A 23,006-nucleotide genomic window follows, 5' to 3' on the forward strand; every position below is an offset into this window, starting at 1 on the left:
GATGATGATGGGCGAAAGAAAGAAAAAAAAAGGCGCAGAAAACCAGTGCACGAAGGCTCGTGGTTTTTTTTTGCTTCGCAAACCGGTAACTGCAGCCAACGAAACATGTTGCTGCTTGGTGCTGCAACATCAGTGAACCTGGTGGGGCCACCAGCATGTTGTCATGTTGGCGAGAAGTTCAAGTTTAAGCCGAGATGATAAGAATAAACACACACACAGAGACGCGTGCGATTTGTGGTTGTGTTGGTGAGCCGACGTTCGCGAACCAGTTTTCGCGAGGGCACACAGCAGTCAATCATTGAGTTGAGCCATACATATTCGCCTCGACAATGCGGCGTCCGGCTTTACGTGCTGGTGAAGAGATCGAATGACGTCCCCCCAGAGGGGATCGAGAGAAAGGGCAGCAACAGGGGGCGGCAAGGGGTGATGTGTACTTGTTGGTGGTTTTTTTCATCCACCTCTATACCATGAAACCATTCACCACGAGAGGATTCTACCACTCGAAAACCACCACCACCATGGTCAGTGATATTGGTCAATCCCGATTGGTGGTTTAAACCATCATTAGCAGCAGCCTGCGTCAGTAGCAGTAGTGTTCCTCCTCGGCCACAGAATGGCATCTTGCATCCGCCTTAACGACCGGTAAAAGCTGAAAACCGGCTTTTGTCTTTCCAAAAATGTACGCTTACAATGTAGAATATCTCTCTGTTGGGTGGAGCCAGGATCTGCATACACGACACGAAACGGCATTTCGTGGCGAAGGAGATCGAGATGCTTCGAAAATCTGCTACTTCACATCTTGAGACACGGAGTGCGCCAGTCCCGTTTGATGCCAGTGAAGAAAAACATACTTTTTATGCCCCCCTCAAAAACCATCACGAGCACACCACGATGACAAAGAAACGTAAAATGTGTGGAAAATGCAATTTAAAAATAAAGAAAAACCAAATTCCCCAAAACAAAACGAATGGTCTCTACTTGGCGGCCGGTGACCTAAACCAGCCAGAACCTGAGCATCATCATTAGCGCAATCGTTACCGGAGCGAAATGGCCCGGCACTCAAGACAGCCAACCACCACCGGGTGTGTATTTCACCGAAAGTCACCATCGGCGGCCATTGCTTAGAGAGAACTTTTAGGAAGGGAACTTAATGGGAAGCAACTTTTAATCCTCATCGGCCGCGCAGAGATCGCGCAGACAGGCCACTGGTGACCGAAAAAGCTCGATCCCTCCCCTCCTATCTGTTTCCCTTCCCCCATCGGCTTGGAGAGACACAGCAAGTACCGCTACTTTCGTGGCGGCGCGCGCGCCCGACGTGATTGTATCTTCCCACGCCCTCCCTGCCTCCCTGCGTGACCATTCTCCTTCCTTCGTTCCTTCGTCGCGGTCGCATTAGTGCTGCTCCACATTTTGCGGTGAGAAGTTGCGGTGATCATGATAGGATATTAATTTTTTTGGGCGAGTCAAAAACTCATTCGGAATGTCTGGCAGAGAAAGGTGGTCTTAGGAAGCCAGCAATGCGAAGTGATTGGCGTGGAACCTATCGTGCACCCGTGGCTCAGATTTTGGAAGTGGCAATTGGAAGTTGTTCACGACTTCAAAACAGTCTTCCAAATCAATTATTCATCGATTCGTTAGTCCTGGACGTTCCTGCATATGCAATCATCGGTAGAGTAGTGCTTCGGAATGCACTTCGGTCGGGGGCCGCAAACCTGTGCATCAAAGGTTGATTATGGATTTAAACATCACGCAATTATAGGCCTCGTCGACGCATTCTCCACACGCTGGCACCAGTCCCAATCGGTGCAGGTACAAGAACGCAGACAACGCATCGCGGAATAGCAAACAGAGAACGGACCCCCATCTCTCTATCTGCATAATGGACCCCTCCTCTTGATGGCTTAATTGATTTAACGCTTCTTCTTTGCAATTTTCCATGCAGCACCATAATGCATTCTTTTCCCCTCCATTGGCTGCACCACACACGTGCGTTCGTGCGTTCCGAGAGTGCAAGGAAAATACGTCGAGACATACACACGCACACAGAACGCATGAAACTAGGTCAATGGATTGGATGGATGGCTTGGCTTGGAGGTGTTGGCCACGCATGATGAGCGTCGTGCACATTCTTCCTGACCGCTCTTCTCCTTCAATCAATCAGCAAATTGGCAGCAAAACACACCACACACGCTGGCATGCTGTGTGCGAGATGCTGTTGTTGTCGTAGTGCTGGTGTTGTGGTGCTCTCGAGGCGTGTCGCCTAACATTCGAAACGTTCTCTCTCCTGCTTGCTTCTCCGCTGATTTGATTTACCTAATTCGTTTCGCTTGACCGTACCATGACCGAGGGGGGGGTTGGGAGAACTAGTCTCTAGCCTGGCGGTTTACCTTGCCCATCGACGTTACGCTACGACAGTTCGCGCCTCTTCGGTTCTCCGCGACCTCTCCAGTGTAGCTAGAGATCGAAGCCTCACCCATCGAGTGTGCGCGCAGTCCATGGTTTCTGCTTTACTTTTGCCTTTTTTAAACCTTTTTTTAAAACCTTTTTTGTTACTTCTTTCTCGCATCTTGCATGTAAGAGTGTGCTGCTAACGATCGCTAATGATGGTTTACCCTAACACAAGGTGGGGTCCACCTTTCTTTGCATGCACATTTCCTTCTCCCAACTTTTTTTTTTCTCCATCCATCAAATACAACATTCAATTGGACAATATCTTGCTCTTTCAATTGGCAGCCCCAACCCCACCACCTGGCGACGCTGTCAACCGTGACACGCTTTTCTCGAATCGTACACGCGTACCACTCGCTTCTCCTCCGACTCGAGCCGTTCAATCATTGCCGAGTGTTTTCATTTCGTCGACGTCGACCGAGCGGAGCGATCGGGAAAGCTCACTCCTTAGCTCAAAGGGGGAATGAATTTCAACGCAACGAAAAGCTACGAAGTAGAACACCACATGGCTGGTGGAGACGCGTACACCACCGTGAAGAGCGCCGCAATTCACTTTCTTTCGTAATGCTTTCGCGAGCGCACTAATCGCAAACGTTTCGAGCCTTCCCTTGCCGCCCTGCGGTGGTCATGGTTAGTCGGTCACGACGCCGCGATTCCAAGTTACCGATCGAACACGCACTTCTTTGGCGGGGGAAAGAGCGGACCACGGCATCAACGGAGATCAACAGTGTCCAACAACGTCACCTCCTTTAACAACATTGGTGTGTGCATGCATGCATGTTCGCATTGCTTATGCACACGTTTGACGTTTTGCGATCGACGAAGATGGATCGGCAGATGAAACACGATTTTCTGGAGAAAAGAAATTGCTCGCGTGGCGGCGCCAATGTAACGATTAGTCAAAAGGCGTTGGGTGTTAATGGTACGCGGCCACCGTTGGTGATGCGACTATGTTGCACTTTCGTGTTGCAGTTCGAAGGAATGGCGTCCGAGGGATAGCGAGAGTGTTTCGCGGGAAATCAGTGTGTCTGGGGTGTGCATTAGGAAATCTGCTTCGAATAATTAAGATTACAGATTTGATTCAATAGAACGCAGGAGAAAGTGGGTGCTTGGAAAAAGCAGCATTTGCTAGATTTACCTGAGCGTACAATGAATTTGCTCGTAACTAACGGTAGGGTACAAATGACTTACCTAGAAGAAAAAGAGAAGACAAGAAATGTTTTAAAAAACCTCCAACAGTAATGAAAGAAAGGAAGAATTGTAATATAAACTACTGGATGAAAGAAGAAGAATGAGAAAGAATATGAAATATAAAAGACTGAAATGGATCGTGTAACTGAAATAGCAAAACCGCAAAAATGTATAAACAACCAGAACAAAGAACAACGCCAAAAGATGAAAAGAAATGTAAAAGAATGATTTAAAGAGACCTTTGAGCTGAGAGCTGAGTTAACATTGCAATAGAGATGATGAAACAAGCGTTTGCAAGTTACAACTAGTTTACAACACTTGAATGCATTGAAACAAATCGGAATCGACCTGATATGAGTCATCCTTTCTAACAAAAGGATGACTCATATGATCTTTTCTTTCAATTCAATACATAGCAACATTAAACTTCGACACTCACTTCTCTAAGAATAGAACCAGACAAAATCCATTGTAAGCCAAAGATTAATTCTGCATGGTCTGCCATTGCGATAAATGATTTACTACGCCAAGCCGGATGCGCCCCTCTAAACGAATGAATGAGAACCATTGAAATGTGAAACTCCAATGCCACCATTCAAGTAATTATATCTGTCAATCTTTTCGCGCAATTCTTGGAAGGCTTCGACGATCCGCTGCTGATGCAAGAGCAACAGAACTGTTTCATCTAAGATCCAGTCTCACCGGAAGCAACCACATCACACACCAACAACACGCGTGTTAAGTGATCTTCTTCCACGTCGCATTAGGTATGCTTCAGCCACACGCCACAAATTCACCAACCATCGGGGGTGTGATCGAACCACACCACACCATTCGATTTGACGAAAATTTATGAATTCATAAAAATTCCCAAATATGGATCGATCACCGGTTCCCATCCAACGGGGACTGACGCGAACCGCGATCGTAAGAATAGATGATTCACGACCATGTTGTTGTTGTTGCGCTCGCGTCCGTGCGCTTGCCACGCGTCTGTGCTCCTGCCTTCCGTTCCACCAAGCACTTCCCCAGGCCCCAGTGTCCCTTTTCTCATTAATCCTCATCAAACCACCCAATGGGTTGATGGGCTTGGAAATAGGAAACGCGGAAAAGGGGAAGCCGTTGAGCCATTTGCGCCTTGATGGTGGTTGTTCTAAGGGCGAACAAGTCACGTTTTTATGGGACGACATTTTTATGGCAGGCAGCAGGGCGAAGACGACGGCGACACCCGCGAGGCTTCTTGCTTCTGAGTGCCGCCATCATGACAATCGGGCCAGAGACCCACGCAAATCATCAATCGAGGGCGATTGTTGGCGGTGGCTGGATCCGTAGAGACTCCCCTCCATCAGGTCGCTTCACGCAGGTTAGCGGACATGATAGATTATTTAAAGTAGACTAATTAGCATTTTACATGACGATTGTGTCAACAAACATTAATAGAAACAACGAATGCCGACTTTACACACAGTGAGAGCCCGGACCCGCTATAGAGGGCTGTGGAGATGGGTTCGACGCCTTCGGTGAATTTTAAGCCTCTCCTTGGTCGACAGTGTGGTTTTACCGACGACACGATGGGAACGTTGCGTAACCATAATTGCCAGGAACGGTGTTTTGGAGTTGTTTGGAGTGCGATAAGAGAACATGAGATACGTCCGCTGAGGAGGCTCTTAGCAGAAACATTATTTAGATTTATCTCTATTTCGTCATTTTCGAGCTAAAACATTGCTTTGCATTAATATGCTTTGCTGTAAGCAATTTAAAAGAACAAATAAAAACTGCAGGAAATCAAAGAACACAGAACTGTTATACTAACGCAATATAATTACACATACTATGAGCTTGCAACATCTACCATTCCATAATCAACAGACAACATCTATTGAACACAACGATTACACACACGAAGCGGCTATTACTTTTGTTTACATAATTGTTGATAATACCATTATCACACTCGCACTCGGTTACGGGGCATTGAGTAATGCCAACAGCCTCGCTTTGATTGGCCATTATTACATCGCCTCTCCATCGACCGCATCACCAGCCACGACCGATTAAATCAGCGATGACCGATGACCGCCGCGCGGTCATAGCGGGCGTTGACAAGCTGGCTAAACGAAGTCATTTATGAAAAGGAGAACTACAACGACACATAGATAACCACAACCGCGGACTGCATGAACTGACTTCCGCGCGCAAGACGAATCCGCGCTTTCTTGCGAATGATTAAATGCATCTTCCTATTATGAACGTTTACTCTACCATTTGTCGCCTTACCCCAGGGGGGAGCTAGGATCGCATTGTTTCGCATTAGCTGAAACCGCGCGTTGAATGAAGATCATGCGATTGCTCGAGCGCGCGCACCGAGACCACAGACGGCATGATGGATGGATGGACGACAAAAAGGCAGATGATGACTGCCCGGTGCTGATGAAGGTGAATCATTTATCACGTAGCGAGGGCGGAAGTGGACAGATCGGGCGCAGTTGCCATGATTGGCATCACGGACTTTCAAACCGCGGCCTTCTCTGCTAGCGTGGGTTTATTGGAATTTATATAAAAAAAAAAATTGCACAACATTTTCGGACAACACGAAATGCTGGTACGCACTCGCGAGGGAAAGAACTCATTTTTCATTCCCGATCGCCTTTGTTTTTGGGTCCGATCCACGATCTTGCAAAGGGAAATAACATCTTCACGAGTGCAGATAATGAAAAAAATGACTTTCTTGCGCAACGCGACGATATGCAAACGATGTTCACCAGCACATCACATCACATCATCATCATAAGCACACTACTGACCAGCATATGTTCCCAAAGCTGGCACTTTCTTTGCGCTGGAGCGTTGCGTCTATTGTTTCGTGATTTGGAACTCCTGGTCCTGGGAGGAATGAGAAAAAAGCCCGGCTCCCAAGAGCTGCTTCACTGCCTCTTCTGTTCGGGCAGCTAATGGAACGCGGTGCTACCACGGTATGCCCTCATCCTCCCACCTATCCGCTCCCTAATGGATAATGAGGATGGACAAAGTCAGCGACCTCGCGAGACCCACTGGCTGGCTGGCTAGCTTGCTGGTGATGTCCAGCAATGATACATATCTAATTCGGTTCCAAAATTAGCCAACGCATTCACGCACGCACGCACGAACGAACGAACCTTCGGCCACACAGTCACGGTCCAGCACCGATGGCCCCCGGGGACGAGGAGAAAGGAAGGAGAAGAAGCCTGGGATAGAGTTTTCTCTTGACAAATTCTCTGACACAACCGGCGGTGGTGGTTGGCTGAGTGCTCCCGGAGTGCACCTTTCATTCATTCATTCATTCATTCATTAGTATCTTCTCTTCGCCTTTTGGGGGGGGGGGGGGGGGCTTTTTATGATCAAAATTAAAACGAAAAGCTATCGCCTAGTTAGCCACCATAAATGGGAAAATTTAAATTTCAAACCTACGCCAACCGATACGGAGGAGAAGTCCGTGGTCTAATGAATAATTCTCTTATCGAAGCGCCATTACCGCGGATCGTTTATGGTCTTTTGAACCAAATAGTGCATCAAAAATGACGAAAGTAATAGTTTCAAGCAACGGGTAAAGCGAAAGCTTTCCCCCCACTTGCTGCTGGTGCTGCAGACGGCTATAAAAGGTCTGGTATTGCCGGATGGTTCTACGTGAAAGTATGGGGTGGAATCCTACAGCAAACATTTTATGTAAATGATGACACCCGTCTACACTACACCCGAAATGCTCTAATGCGTTTAGCATGGCCATTTCCCAACACCTAGCCCTCGGCCAATGCCCATCATTCGTGTATGTGTGTATTGTGCTTCGAGCTTCGATCACGCACGTGATGAACAGAGGGTTTTACCGGTAGTTTCCACTAACTCTGATGTTTTTTTTTTTGTATTTCCTTATCTCACCTCTGGTCAAACCATTGGGATTTTCCCTCCGTACCAGATGTCATGGGCGTCGAGGCCCAGGGCTTAGCCTTCAATGAAAATCATGATTTACACTTACGACCCCATATTGACGCCACCTGGAGTTCATCCGAAAACTGGTGTCAAGTCACACAGGACCAGGGGTCTCGTGACGCACGTTTCGCCATGTTTTAATCCCTCTCTCGCGCGCCATTGCGATGCATACATTAAGCGGTGGTGAATCATATGCCGCACCGCGTTGACGAAAGGCACACGACGCGCACAACGACAGAATGGAATTGGAATTAAAACGTTCGTACAAATTGTATGAGGCCATCTCCCTGGCCTCCGGTGGTTTATCTCTGACATCCGTCTCCGATGGTCCAGAAATGTAATGACAGGCACCAACTAAAGCCCCGCTGGATGGTGTGTGTGTGTGTGTGTGTGCGTGGGTCGCTACAATATGTGTCAACTTGGATGGCGTGCTTCAGATTGCTATCTTGATCAACTGTCTTGTACATTTAGCTGTGTGCTCCTTGGTTCCTCTGGAGGACAGTTTTATCGCCAACACATAGACACATCCTGTATAAGGTGCCTTCTTCTTTGCAACATGAAGACGGATTTACTTTTCCCCAAAAAAAAAACACATTTACACTTGTAATGACTCTACGCACAGCGCAACTCCAACTGCTTCTGTGCCCTACATAAAAGAAACACTTTAGAGCGTAAGTGTACGATCAATGGATTATAAAAAAAATCCAGAAGAAATAACTGGATCACTTCACCATCCGTTTCTCTTTCGGAAATCCTTTTAATGTACGCTTCATGCGCTTTTCCACACACACGATGGGGGGCGCATTACAATTCAAACGAATCGTGAAATGTGGTGGCATGGCGTTGGATTGTGTGTACCACTTTCATTTTGCTCTCGTTGTGTCAGTCCAGACCAACACCCACCCACCCAACAAACCGATGACGATCGTTCAATAAATCAACGGGTGGGTCGGTCCGTTTGCTGCGTTTCGACGAGTGATAGCTTTTCTCCATTTGCCATTCCCCATCGAGCCCATCGACATACGATCGGACCAAAGCGCTGCCCGTCTCACGTGGGACAATTAAAACGAAAATGGAGTTCAACCTTGACGAGACACGACGAGAATGTAGCGCGCCGATTTCTAGGACTTTTGTTTTTGTTACCCTAGTTATTACTAATTAATTTGTTTTCCTCTTTCGCTCCGTTCGAAAGTGTAAACTGTGTCACCGGATCAGCGTTTGCGCCGCCAAGGATAAGCTGGCGGAGGTGCTGCGTGGTCCACACACACACACACACACCACAGGCACGTCATGCGTCGGTGCGTCTGGTTTTGAAAACAAAATTCCAATTTGAATATTTAAAGTTCCATACTTTTTAACTTATTCATGACTCGGTCACTCCTCAATGGTGACAGAATCAATTAAAAACTCTTTTGGCATAATTAAATCAAAAGCCTGGCTACCACTTCGCCACCACCAACGCAAAACGCTGCTCCGGCGCCATAAAGCGCACGTGGACCAAGCTTCCTTCTTTGATTTTAATTCCTCATTTCGCCCGGATGTTTTTATGGAGAAAGCAAAAGGCCGGTGCGTAATCCGGAGCAACGGCATCATCGTCGCGGTGGCGATGGTCATCAGAGCATTAGCAATTAAAAATCACCAACCAGCCGAGTGGTGCCATAAATCAATCACTTTGACTTTACGCGCATCTGTGGTCCCTCCCGCCCCTTTTGCGGCCCCATATTCTCTTCTGCCACCGACCACGATAGCCTCGAGTTTGTTGCGCTTCATTCAATCTGTGGTGGAGTTAATGTTTTTTTTTTCGGTTTTGAATAATTCCGTTGGTCATATTTTGTTGGTATAAAAAACCTTGCTACTGTCCTCTCCCCCCGCCCGCACTTTATGCCATGGGCTCAGGGAAAACAGAAAAGTCATCCGTCAGCAACCACACCGCCAACAAACGGATTGGCAAAATGAAACAGATAAGGGTCTGAATTAGCCGTTTCCGGTTTCAATTAATTCCGCCAGCAGCAGCAGCAGCGTAAACAGCCAGCGCAACGGGAGCAGACGGGTTGAATGAAAAGAAGAAGAAGAAGCAGAAACAAAAAACATGGAGCATAAAAAACAGAGAATTTTATGCTCCAAGGGATCCGCGGTACTGTTTTCGAACCAGGGATGATGGGGAGGATGATATGATGACGGTGGCGACAACCAGAGCCACACTTCAAACATAACTCACCAAAGTGATTGTGTTTTCCAGTTGGCAGTCCGTAGCCCCCGGTGCTCGCTGTCGGCTACCGTACCGAACACGCTGCCACGACGCACACAACTTCGAGAGGAATGAGATACCGGGTTGGCCAGCGAGCGGAGAATAATTGTTTTTCCTTCTTTGCCGATGTCTCCGATTTTCCCATTAGATGAGCACAATGAGGAAAGCGTTTCTGTTTCTGTGTCTCTGTTTCATTTTCGCTCGGCATTTTATCAATCCCCAAGCCGGAACACTTCACCAGTACACATCGGCAACCACCAACCAACAAATCACTCGATGACATAATGAATAATTTCACTCCCTCAACCATAATTCAAAGCAGCAAAGCAACACATGATGTACGCCAACCAAGCAGTAACCAGCAGCCGGAGCCGAGTGAAGCACTAGCACTCTAATGAATCTGGTGCTCTAGGAAGCATTTTATGGGACGATGCTTCATCCCCGTAACATCTTCACAAAGTCACCGTGGGAGGCGAAGAGAAGGTTTGTTCTTTTGCTCGATAAATCATCTTTAAAACGGTGCCATCAAACCAGCGACATTACATTCTAAAAGCTATGCACATACTTCCAGTGGAAGCCAGCCAACAACTCGCGCAACGGAGCGATGACTTGCGATGAAGAACCGTCCCATCTGCGAGACGAGACAAACAAATTTACGACAATTTCCCACTTGCCAGGCAGACGCGGCAAAGCAGATTGCCGATTGTCGAGCGCTGCAGAAGCGCATCGTAAGCTATCGCCCGCTGCATCGGTTCATCACGTTAATTGAACTATTAAAACCGGTGGCTGGGTTCTAACATTGTGGGCAGCGAGTTTGTTTGCTTCTGTTCCGTCAAGATTAACCTTTTTGATACGGTGAAGGGTGATCCCATATGCACACACACAGTGCGGCGGGGATCGCGTTTACAATCTTGAAAGCGGACGATGATTGACGTGGAATTGTAAACATTTCGGAAGACTTCCACCAGAGCAACGAGACAGTAAGACAGATAAGACTTAAAAAAAAAACAGAACTAGAACGCTAGGGAGAGTAGTGCTTCTAAAAAGGTGACAAGACGTTCCATGCAAGGAAGAAGCCCCAAGATGGCGCAAATACTTGATGCAACTCCGTGAACCGCCACCCAGAAAGCGGCATTCGTGGCGATGGGAGGAGGCTTCATGAATGAATTAACTGCTCATCGAAACGCAACGGGAAACGTGGCCACATTCCGTTGCCAAGCGTCGGAGTGCTTGGAGTGTGTTAGCAAGCAACGCGAAATGCCAAGAGCAACAGCCGAATGCCGTTGGCTACCGAGAAGAAGAGGAGAGCCGCGTTCGGTGTCTGATCTGGCACTGGCATCGTCGTATCTGGTGGTCGCTGGCTGTTAAATCTCTTCGAAGGATTTTACTGTTTTTGTGGCGTGTGGTGGAACGGAACGGAACGGACAACGAATTGGCACAAAAGCATAACGAAACCATTGAAAAGGAAAATATTTAAAGAGCAGCTTAAGTTTCTGCCTGCCTGCCTGCCTGACTGCCTGGCTGCCTGACTGCCGGCTAACGGACATGCTTGCACCGTGAATCATCTCGTTCGATGGATGAGATCTCGGCTCTGCGAAAGAGAAATCTCGGCTGCACTCGAAGCTGGGGCGCGGTACAGTGCATGAAAACACGCAAAGGAGTCCTTCAGCAATGACGGTGGGAATTTTAATCTCGCCGCGGTTGTGGAGTGAATTTCATTTTTGAATTCCAGACTCTCTAAGCCTCTTCCGAGACCTGCTGACCGGAAAGTATCGTTTATCGAAACGGCGATTGGCGCCGTTGAGGTCTACTCTTTTATCCTCTCTCGTTTTCTATCAAGTTTCTGGAACCGAAAGGATCTTCTAATGAAGGTACACATTGCCGCTGCCTGGTCGTTGAACTCCGTTTGGAGTCATAACGTGGCTTGCTGGCAGTTGGAGTTTGGTTGGATAACATTTTTTGGCAGAATGCCAACACAATTTTCCCGCGATCCCATTCAGAGGCATTCGATAACTTTCTGCAAAGAATGAATAGACATTCTTATAGGCAAGCGAAGCGAAGCAGAAGCATAACTACTGGTAAGCACATGCAACCGGATGGCTTCTGGTTCTTCTGGATAAACCAACCTAACCACACCCGGCCAATCGTCTAAACGATGCATCGTGTGTTCGTGATGCACCGGTTTCCTTTGCTGGAAGGGCTAGAACCCCTGAGGCAACCGGAATCCAAATAAAGGATGCAGCAGTAGCAGCAGCAGTGCGTCCTCGATGGAACGTGAGAACTTTTGCATTCCCGTAATTAGTCTAGAGTGAGGGCCTGTTAAGTGTGCGCGAATCGCATTTAGGCGTCCCCCGGACACACGGACATCCAGCCAGCCAGCCTCAGGGTGCTGCTTCGTTCATCGCGACGCGGGACATCGTCTTTGTGGCGAAACGTGGCGAAAGGATGCTGAAAGGAAACGCTCGATAACCGGACACCGAAACTAGACCTACGGGGCGGCCGCCGGTGGTCCGATGAAGCAGCAGCAGCAGTCGGGAAGAACCTTCCGCTTCTTCGTCAGGACAAATAAACCGCCACTCTTCGGGGTGAGATGGGTGTGTGTGTGTGTGTTGTGCGGAGAACAGGATGCCGCCACCGGAACGACGAAAATGGTTCGCGGGACCCCGCCACATCATTACGTGACGCTTTGTCGCCTCGAAAGGGGCAACGCGGAACAACGGAAAGGCCTAACGGATAATCGGCAACAACCAATTATGAAACGAAGTATGTCAACTGCGGTTGGCGTTTGTCCAACCGCCCCCCCCCCCCCCCCCCCCACCCAAGTTCGGAAGCGAAGCGATACTGACAAAAGGGCAAAGAAAGGACAAGCGAACGAACTCTTCTTGCGAAACGTTCTTACGTTGTCGTTGCAGGAAGAATTTTAATTGCTAGCATCTTACGGGACGTCGGCCTATAGCGTTGATAAGACTACGTTGCGCGTTCGTTTGTGTCTGTGAGTGATAACATGCGAATGCGCGATTCGCACACGTCCCCATCGACACAACGCTGATTTGATTAGGAGACAAAAATAAACGGATGCGGAAATGATAACCCAGGACGATCATGATGATTATTTTACAGGCAGTTCCGGTCTATCACAATTGTTGGCAAGTTGTTCAATGAGCATAGTAAAAGTGTTCATAAAATGTTTAACGATTACCGGAATTTTCAAAAGCATGAGCAAAAGCTATAAATTACCTCAAAGGTAACAAACAGTAATGGCTACCGATGGACAATATTTTGATAACGTTATAAAAGTGGTTTGCTCTTGAAAGAAACACATTAATGTTGAATAAAACCCCGGAAAGAATAAACGTAATGTTCAGATAGAATTGCAGAACAGAACAAAGCCCACGTTAGGGAAGACGATTCTCATGGTTTGTTTATGAGCGAAGCGCAAGAAAGCATAAAACACCATCCAAGCACTCGATCTTGTTTACATCAACCGGAAAGGCACTTCTTCTCCCAATGGCGGGCGATCATCCCAAAAGAGCCGGTAAGGCTCCTTTTGATTGCGATCATTAAAATAATGACGATGACTTAGCATGCCCAAGCCGTCCTCAAGAGTAAGTGAGAGATAGAAAGAGAGAGAACGAGAGAAGGAGAACACCGATACTACCACATCCTGTTTGTTATGATTGCGAAAGTGAAACGCGCAGACCTCCGGTGCAAGTCAGTCCCCCCGGTCCAGAGACGGTTCTCTCAAGACAACAGCTTCAACGTCGGCTGCAGAGACCTCCAGAATCAAGACCACCGTACCGCACGAACACTTTGGTGCTGGCACAGGAAGGCCTCCATTGCATCGTTTCATCGCCACTTATACGTATCCGGCGCGTATATAGTGCTGCGCAGCCACTCCTTCCCGGACTCAGACACCACCAGGTCGGTCTCGGTGTGATCGGTGGTTGGCCACTCACCAGCTCGAAGGATCACACACGGAGGCCCGCATCTTTGGGTAACGAGACCGAAACTCTTCTCTTGGTCTCTTAGCACAAGTGTCTCTGTATTCTCTGGTGTGTGTTTGTGTGTGTGTGTGTGTGTGTGTTTTGCGTGTTTTCCAACTTAACACTTTCGCACCGCATTCCCTGACCGCGGCGGACAAGCGCACCGGATTCCACTAGATTGGTTGGCACCACCGCCGATCATCATGTCATCTCGAACCAATTCCTGGCAGATGAAACGAAGTGCCGAAGCAAACCGCGTGAATTCCTTACGCCCTGCAGCCACACCGCTTGAAGATCCTTCGCGGAACCTTCCCCCCTTTGTACCGTACCGGAAATGCCGACCAGTAATTCTGCGACTCAAATAAAGAGATCTCGGTTCCGAGCGGTTTCTTTTAGGCGGTGGTGGTGGTGTCGCGACTGCAACTGAAGCGGATCCGCGTCCCCGGAATGCATTCTGTCCCGGACAGACAAACACAAAATATGGCGAAATAAGGAAGAGAAAGTAAACGGAACAGCAGCTTGCCCTCAAGCGAATCACCGCGGAACGCACGTGCAGTTCGTTCGGAATGGCACCGGAGCAGACAACAGAAGCATGGCTACAGGGAAGCGGAAGATTTTGCCAATTGGCCAAGTTGTTTGAAATGTCACGATCTGCGCGACCGATTCTGACCGATGCACTGGGGGAAAAGGTTATGAACCTTAATTTGGGTTTGTACGCGAGCCAACAAATTGGCAGAAGCCAGCGTTGCTGCAAGTGTGCGATAATGCTTATCAAAAGGAGATTTTTTTTAATTAGAAAAAATATAAATTTGCATCCATAAACAAGCTTTGATGATAAGAAAACCGACAGATGGTTTTGTGGCGTGCAAAAATTAAAACACTCGGTGGACAGCACAGCACGCAAACATGCAGTTATCAAGCCCGGTGACCGTGGTTTGATAACGCGTTAACTTCGCGAGTGTAAATATGCGCTTGCAAGATTACAATTCATGAATGACAACAAGTTGTATTCGTTATCAAGTGGCCTCCAGTACATGTGTACATTTTGACATTTCACTAATCAGTTGAAGGGATATAACTGTTTAACGCGTCACATGAAGCACTAATTTATAAAAAAAGGTATCGAAGATAATTTAATCAAACTTACTAAACTTACTACATGATAAAAATTAGATAGCATAGAATTTAAAAAGGATAATTTAAAACTAAGCAATAATTGTTTCAAAACGTAGGAAAAGATAAGTAAAAAAGAAGTCATAAGTTAAGTAACAGACTATTAAAAAAATTCAGTACAGTAAGAGAAGAGAATTGAAATCATAGTAAAAATCTAAGACCAGCATAACAAAGAACATTCCTAAGCTACATCACCATCAGAACAGAAGAAGAGACCAACAGTAAAGAATACCAAAGGCAAAACAAACAACACTCGGAAATGCAAAACAACACATACAACAACAAAATAAAACAAACTCTTTACCTTGGCGCTCTTCCTAGCGATCGGATAATGGACGGAGGAAGCTCTGGTTCTATGATACATGCAAAAGTGGCTACTGACGACTTACCTATAAAGAGAAAGAAAGAGAGAGAGAGAAAATGCCGCAAAGAATTAATAAAAATGAACAACTAAAATGCAACGGAATGAGGGCTTCGGTGACAAGGACTGCATGCACAAAAATTGCGCCAACTGCATATGACAAAATGAGATGTCGCTGCTGTTTATGGAAAGAGGAGGCCCCCCGGTCCCGGGACGAAATGACAGCAATGTTTGGCAAAAGGCATAACAGCGGTCGAAAAGCCCATCAAGTGGAACCGCAAACAACCACCCAAAATAAAACGGAGTGGAAGGAGGGGTTCGATTCTCGCACGCTAGCGAAAGGCATGCTCTGGCCAGCTTTACTCCCCCCGCAACCATCCCAAACCCATTCGCCTGTCATTTCCACAATCGAGCAAATCCATTGTTCTGACCGTCGCGGCACGGGCATTTCGATTCTACAAATGTTGGATTTTTCGTTCCATTTTCCATCCGTCCGTCGGGTACGAGTACGAGAGCGGGGTTTGGGTTTGGGTGGCGCACATGGTGCACGACGGTTTTTATGTTCCCCTCGCTCCCTCCTGCAAACATTCCATGCGTCTTTACCATACACCGCAAACGAGCTGTCTGGTTGGAGAATCGGACGGAGCCTCGCGGCACCTGTGTGTGCAGACATGCGGAAGAGTGAACACCGGACAGCACGGTCCACGGACCCAGAAACCCCCATTCGCGGATGGCGCTCTCGAAACCGAAAGCAAAAAGCGCACGACCTGCCGCTTCTAACATGCCGTTGTCGCTGTTGTTGACCACGGGGACGACGGACATAAAATTACCGAATTTTGTTTAAATTAAAGACCGAACTGCGCTTAAAGAGCGCGATCGATGCCCACGGATATGCTGTTTAAGCATTGAAATTGAAATACATCATCGACATGACAAATGGGACGCCCTTCGTTGATACACAATTCATCTCGAAAAAGGCTCATCGCAAACTGACAGCAAAATGAAGGCCTGTTGTCTGGGTTATAAAAAAAGCTGACACGCGGACGCGCCCTTACGCAACAGACAAGCCGAGCAGCAGCCGGCTTGTCATCTTTTGGCAGACGGTCGCTCCGGTTGTGGTGTCCACTTGTGATAATGATGCGACGGATGGTGGCAAATGGGCTTCATCAGCAAAACAGGTTACACACATCGCCATTGTGCACTCTTCTCGTACGGCGAACGGTATGCACCTGTGTGTCATTACACCCCGCCGCGGCCACCAGTCGTTCTCTATCCGACCATCCGGCAGCAGCAGCAGCACCCCAGCCTGATAAGCAACATTTCCTGTATCCTCGCATCGTATTATACTCACTTCTACCGCGACGTGCTCTGCTATGCACGCATATTACATCAACATCAGCCGAACATTACTCTAGCGGAGGTAAGGCAAGGCAAGAGGAGTCAATCGACGTGCATCGACCGCGCCGGATCGCGCCTGCGAACCAGCTGAGACAGATGCAACGAATCGCGGGAACGTAATGAACCGACATCGGATGCGGTGCGCGCCACCCGTTGGTTGTGAGAGGAGGCATGTTAATTACAAAGCGTTGCATAATTCGACGCAGCACGACAAAAGCATGTCGAGACTCGCACGTCGTCGTCGAGGTTCAAATCATATTCGACTCACTAACATGCTGCAACGTTTGGTAATAAATTTGAGTTGACTTTCAAGACTTTCTAGAACATAAGCATAGAATTGCCGTAATATGGATTCCTCTGCTAAACATGACAATCATCTGCGTATCACGTATTGCTTCTCTTCTACTTGTTCTTTCTGGGTCGTAAGCATGGCATGTTAGTGCAACTAATATGCTCATCTCAGGCCATCCTCATGTTTTTGAATATTTCATAATTTTGGGCACGTACTACTGGACGAAATCCTCAAAATTCTTCCGCAGCCACATCCACACTCTATGGTTATCCGACGGTTAGATGAATTTCAGTCAGAGAGCTGAGCGGAATTCCAAATGGACCTTCTTTCGTACGAAATTCATATCCTTGCACGCCACACCGATTTGCGTTTCCCTATCTCGAGTTTCAATCTTTAAATAAAAACCCTTTTTTGCCTCCTATGCCAGGCTGCGTTGACTCGATAACTCGCTTGGCTGGTCATCCATGCATCACATCCACAACCAGGACCAGCAGGTCCCCCTCCCCCTTGCGCACAGCCACATAGCTACGCAGCGCATTTATTTGATTTTCTTCTCGTTGACTGTTCACAGTTTGTTTTCATCCGATGTGTTGGCCGACGCCAAAGGAAGGCGCTACACACACTACAGCCAGTAAGCGCACACTGTGTACGGTAGACCCTGGGCCCTGTAACAGTAGCCAGATAAAACGAAACCCCAACCGAAGCGCCCTGCAAACGGGTTAACACCTAAGCAAACAATTCCGCAGACGGCTGGACCGGCCGGCCCTCCATTCCGGTCGCCGATAAACGCGGAAGGAAGTCGGAAGTGTGTGTGCAGAATGTGCTTCCGGTCCTCTCTCGCATCGATTCCCCCAGGAGAGGCCTGATACTGCCTGAGGGAGAGTGAGATGCTCACAACTGCAACAACTAACTGCAGAGAATCTCCAACGAACGCTGGCTGATAGAGGCCGCAGATACCACGGCCTCGGCCTGACACACACAATCAGTTTGGTCTGTCCCACGGCCGGCGCTCACTGGCGTACCGGGCAAGGACTGATAAGGCAAGGACAGGCATGGCGGCGGCACCACAGATTGGCCTCAAAAAACACCCTCGATAAGTAATTGCTAGTTGTGTGACGCGGCCACCAGCCGATAGACATCGATCGGCTCGGAGGGGCCCCAACCGAGTTGGCATCATGTCACCAAAACCAGCAGCAGCCGCGTTCGTCCTCCTCGAGGGGCGCTTTAAGCGGTTTTGCCCATAACGTGGCGTGCCGATGCCACATCAATAATCAATCGCGCGCGCGGTGATGCGATGGTCATCGCGTCGTGGTCGTCATGATCTCGGAACGAGCAACCCAAATACAACGGGCCCCTTCGCACATTGGCCTTCGCGGATGGGTTGATGGATGGGCTGGCTTGGTATGGTTGTGGCTGGCAATTGCATGGCCAGGCCAGCGGATGTTCAATTTTGGGTTTTGTGCTAGCACTTTTTTCATTATCGTTCGGTGGTGCAATGTTGAGGAGGGCGCCGCCAGATAAGAGGGTTGATTGGTAGTCCACTTCACGTACTCCGAGTGAGCTTGGGAATTTCTCGTCCATCACGACATCTGCCGCGCTACAAGGAAACCATTTTAGAGCGGGTTAATAGACTAAACTGTTCGTATGTGTGTGTGTATTTTGCTGAATGTTCCACAAACTTCTAATGGAGTTACTAAATGTTGGATGATAATCACCCTCGAGGGACGCGCGCAGGCTTTCGCTCTCGGCCATTCGGCTCCCCTGGAACGCACATTTGTTTGTCAAACACAAACCGGCACTCCCCCCCCCCCCTCAAGCTCCATCATCCCTTTAAACGTTTATCTGCCTTATTTCATAAAACTGTCGAGACACGTGCGTGCAATTAAGGGCATGCACTCTCTCTCTCTTCCTCTCCCAGGGCCTGAACTGAAGGGTGTCTGTCGAGCGAAGTTAAGCCTCGTTACGAAGTCAATCACCCGGGAAAATTCGATCAATTTCCCTTCGTGCCCTTAAGGACCGGCGACGTGTTCCAGCGGAAACACACGTTACGAGCCGCCGCCGCCGCCGCCCCCCTTCACAGCAAACCCCGCAATCTTATCGCAATCTCCTCCCAGGTCTTATCGTAATGAAATGGTCCGGGGAGTTGTGCGACAAATCTTGAGATTATCTCAAAGTTCCGGAAAAAGGGAGGGAATTGTGTTTGTAGAAAAAATAGGGCGACATTTTTCGCTCAATTTCCGTCCTTATCACCAGCCATCAAGTTTGTCGTTATCGAAGAGTGGTCTTGAGTCACGTTTTGTTTCACAATCGGAATCTCTTCTTTTGCGCGTCCCCAGCCCAGGACGGGGGTTTACGATTGCATCGATTGCCTTCCCTCGCTCGCTGTTGAACTTCAAGTGCGCTTCATTCCTCGTTGCAATCGAGGATTTATGATGCGCCACCAAGGCCGTCGGTCCGGGTATTATCAAGTGCCTGTGAGTGCGTGCGTGATGTGCTGTCCGGTGGTGTGCATGCAGCACCATTTTCACAACCTTTTGCTGTCGGTTTTGAGGGAACAAAAGTGAAGTCAGATGGCACCAAACATGGTCGTGAGCTTACCAGATAAAGCCTCATATTGTTTCGTTGCTCATTTCGCTGACACCCAAGGGAGGAGCCGATGATAGTTGACCATCGCCCCATCGCCCCATAAAGGTGCCATTCCTCGGTGTGGTGGTGAATGGTGGTGACAATGCCGCGTGCCGAACACACCGCGCGACATCGCTCGCTCGGCTCACGGCTCATCACGACAGACAAAACAACCAAAAAACCATAAACCATAAACCAACGGGCGGGCTGGCGAGCAGCAACAGGTGAAACACGTCGAAAGAAAGCCCCAAACTTTCAGTCAGCCGGCACACCGTTCCTTCTCCCTACCCCCGGGTGGTGAGCAGGTGAGTCGTGACCGCGAAGGTCGTTGCCGAAAAGTGCTTCCACATGCGCTTTCGGGGACACAAACCAGGGAAGGGGGAGAACGATGGTGGTGGTGGTGGTGCGTGTAACTAGATACCATGAAAGTCATCGCCGAAAAGGTGCTTTTCCATCATGGAATTGGGAGGTTGCTTTCTTCGGGCAGGTCGGTCGCTTTCTTTTTTTACCAATTCTCCACTGCCTTGGTCGCGACATAGCGACGGGCGATTGGACACACCTTCACACGGGCCCGGGGGGATGACTCCCAGTCGCGTATGTCCCATAAAACCGTCCTCCCGATGATGGCTAGCCAGGGCGCTTATTAAGGTGTTTCTTGTCGAGTTGATCATTTTCGGGCGTGACACCATTTTCCGCCATCGGCCGGCGGCATCAACAAATAATATGCAGCGAGCGGTTGTTGCCGCGACAACGAATCAAAAGAATGTCAATGTCAACGTCTCGAAATGAAGACAAAAATAAGACAAAACAATGTCATCGAACCAGTCTCAGCCGTCGTCCTGCCTCCCTCTCGCTCTCAGCAGGTTCTCGTTGCTCACACAGGTTTCGGCAGTGACTTGGATGCTGGAAGCAAGCGACGAACCTTCGAGAGCGCAGCAGTCACGGTCGACGCGTTATCATTAACGAGCCAAGCCCGGTGTCGGGCGATCGAGAAGAAGAAAGTAGAAATACAATTCTTTTAATCACTGCGCCTTTCGTCGATCGTCGCTACGATCGATTTGGAGAATAACCGCTGCACGAAAATGGTGTCACGGTGTAATGGCGCACGCACAAACCGAACACGAAAGATCTGATCACTGTGCGAATGTGTGCGTGTCAAGAACGGTTAGCAGAGCACGAGCTCACCATTGAAAAGCAGGATTCGCGTCGTATTTCAACAGGATTTCATTCATACCCTCGCACACCCGTCCTCTTTGTTCACTCTTTTCCGGTTGCCTTCCTTCTTCGATCTCCTTCGAGCTGCTAACGGTGTACCCCATAACATAGCGCTGGTGACGCTCTTCCCCTCGGGGCACACACATATGCCTCGAGATACTGACGCAAAGATCGGCGCAGCAGGCATTAGGGTGGCCATGCCGTACCGTTGTTCGCAGGTACTGCCGGTTGCACATTTCAACATAAAGAAAAAAGGTCGACCTCGACACTGGAAGAAAGTTCAAGACGATGACGACAGGAGGGATGGATATCATTAGGAGATCTCGAGAAGATCCCTTTTTGCTCGGCACGGATCTCATCTTTCTGGATGTGTGCGTGTGAGCGTCTGCATTAGTGTGATGATGCTCTTGTGGTATGTGTCGGATTGGAGCACTTCAAAAAATTGAAATTGAAAAGCACAATCCAACACCACATATCCCAGAGCCTCTTCCTTTCGTATTATCATCGCCATATGTGTGTTCCCTTTCCTCCCCTTCTCCGCCATATGCACACTGCAACTGCGAAGTTTTCAATTTCACAATTGATGCCGCTGTAAACCGATGGATCCGTCGCCAGGGAGATGAAGAATGTAGGAATTGAACCGGCCAACAACGCGCCGTATCCTTGAAGGGAGAGGAGGTTTCGGGTCCCTTCCATTCCATATATTGTGTGTGACTTTCAGAGCGCAAAGAAAAAGATGCCCGGCACCACCCGGCCACCTTTGCTCGGTTCCCTTCTCATGTCGCAAACACACCGATGCAATCCCGAACACCCCAACACGCTTTACCCGGGGATTTTTTATTACAGATTTTTATTGCTGAATGCATTCCTGCAGAACGGCAGCACTGGGCTGATGAATTGGTGCGCAATGTACGCCATGTTCCTTTACAAGCTCCCTCTCCTCTAGGCCAGAAGTGACGATGACGACGATGTCGTCTCCCTATCACGAGAGATGTGCAGCAGAGAGCTGGAAGTTTTGTAGCGGATACAAGAGGACATAAAAAAGGGTTCGAAGCGACCGAAGTAAAAATGATTGCAAAAAAGAGAGACAGGCGGAGACGGACGGACGGCAAAAAAGGATCATCATCACAGGCACACACACACACAGGCAGACCCAGCCTGCCGGCCGGTCGATGATTAAAAGAACGACGCCAGACACATGTTGGAACATCCGCAAACGAACGCCTGACCTGGCCAGCCCTCGCCTGGGTGTGTGTGTCGGAGTTTCATCGACTGTAGCAGCAACGGAGCATGCAGAGCATAAACAAATGCGTGACGTGCGCGCGTGAAGCGTTCCATTTCATTTTCATCGACCACAGAGTGATGCCGGTGGCGCGGTGATGGTGGTAAGAGAAGGACGCCCGGCAAATTGGTACCAGCTGCGGGCACCACTCACGATGACGACAGCGACGATCAACCACTTCCTCTCTGTGATGCTCGTGCTGCTGTCGTTGCAAAACCATTTTCCATTGTCAGCTCAAGCAAATGCGGTTTATCCGACGGAATGAGTGAGGTCGAAAACGACCGTCCTTCGGTTTCTTATTTATTGTCCCCGGTCGGAATCATTCCTCATTCTCCAAGCGACTCCACGGAGAGCGCAAAAAAGTAAGCAGCAAAAGGCTAAAACGGGAAGAGACGGCATATCCCAATGATGGATACGTGAGCTGCAACTCTTTCGGTGGCTAAAGGCTTGGGCAAATCTCACACTCGATAAGACGGACGATTCGCGCTAGTACGGATAGAGTTGCCAAAAACCACGCATCATCTCACGTACGCGAACCGACGGCTATGCGTCGAATTGATAATCGTTCTGCTGTCCGTCAGTCGCCACGATGGCTAGAGCGTGCTTCTGCTTCTGCTGCTGCTGCTGCTGCATGCAGATATTTTGTTTTCTCTGTGTGTCTCTCTTTCTCAATTATCGTCCTTATTTAGGTCAAGAAAGCTACAAGATAGTCGAACGACGTACTACACCTAATAGAACCCCCCCTATGGTGATTGCTCAAAGTTAATTTGCGCGGAGCGATGTAACACTCCACGCCGAGGTGGTCTGGACCGATCGATCTGGAGCAA

General features: G+C 48.7%; 1 protein-coding gene across 2 annotated transcripts in view; it reads right to left on the reverse strand.

Moving 5' to 3' along the window:
• The window catches only part of LOC125959116 (signal-induced proliferation-associated 1-like protein 1), a 72,288-nt gene that overhangs the window by 39,604 nt on the left and 9,678 nt on the right, over positions 1-23,006 (reverse strand). The window contains exon 3 of one of the 2 annotated variants that reach the window (XM_049691907.1): positions 15,311-15,395. The exons of the other annotated variant lie outside the window; for it this stretch is intronic. Within the exon in view, the coding sequence (XP_049547864.1) occupies positions 15,311-15,370 (60 nt within the window). The 5' untranslated portion in view covers positions 15,371-15,395. The remainder of the gene's footprint in view (positions 1-15,310; positions 15,396-23,006) is intronic. 2 annotated transcript variants of the gene reach the window in all.

The sequence above is a fragment of the Anopheles darlingi genome, chromosome 2 (genome assembly GCF_943734745.1).
Source record: "Anopheles darlingi chromosome 2, idAnoDarlMG_H_01, whole genome shotgun sequence".
Classification (NCBI taxonomy): domain Eukaryota; kingdom Metazoa; phylum Arthropoda; class Insecta; order Diptera; family Culicidae; genus Anopheles; species Anopheles darlingi.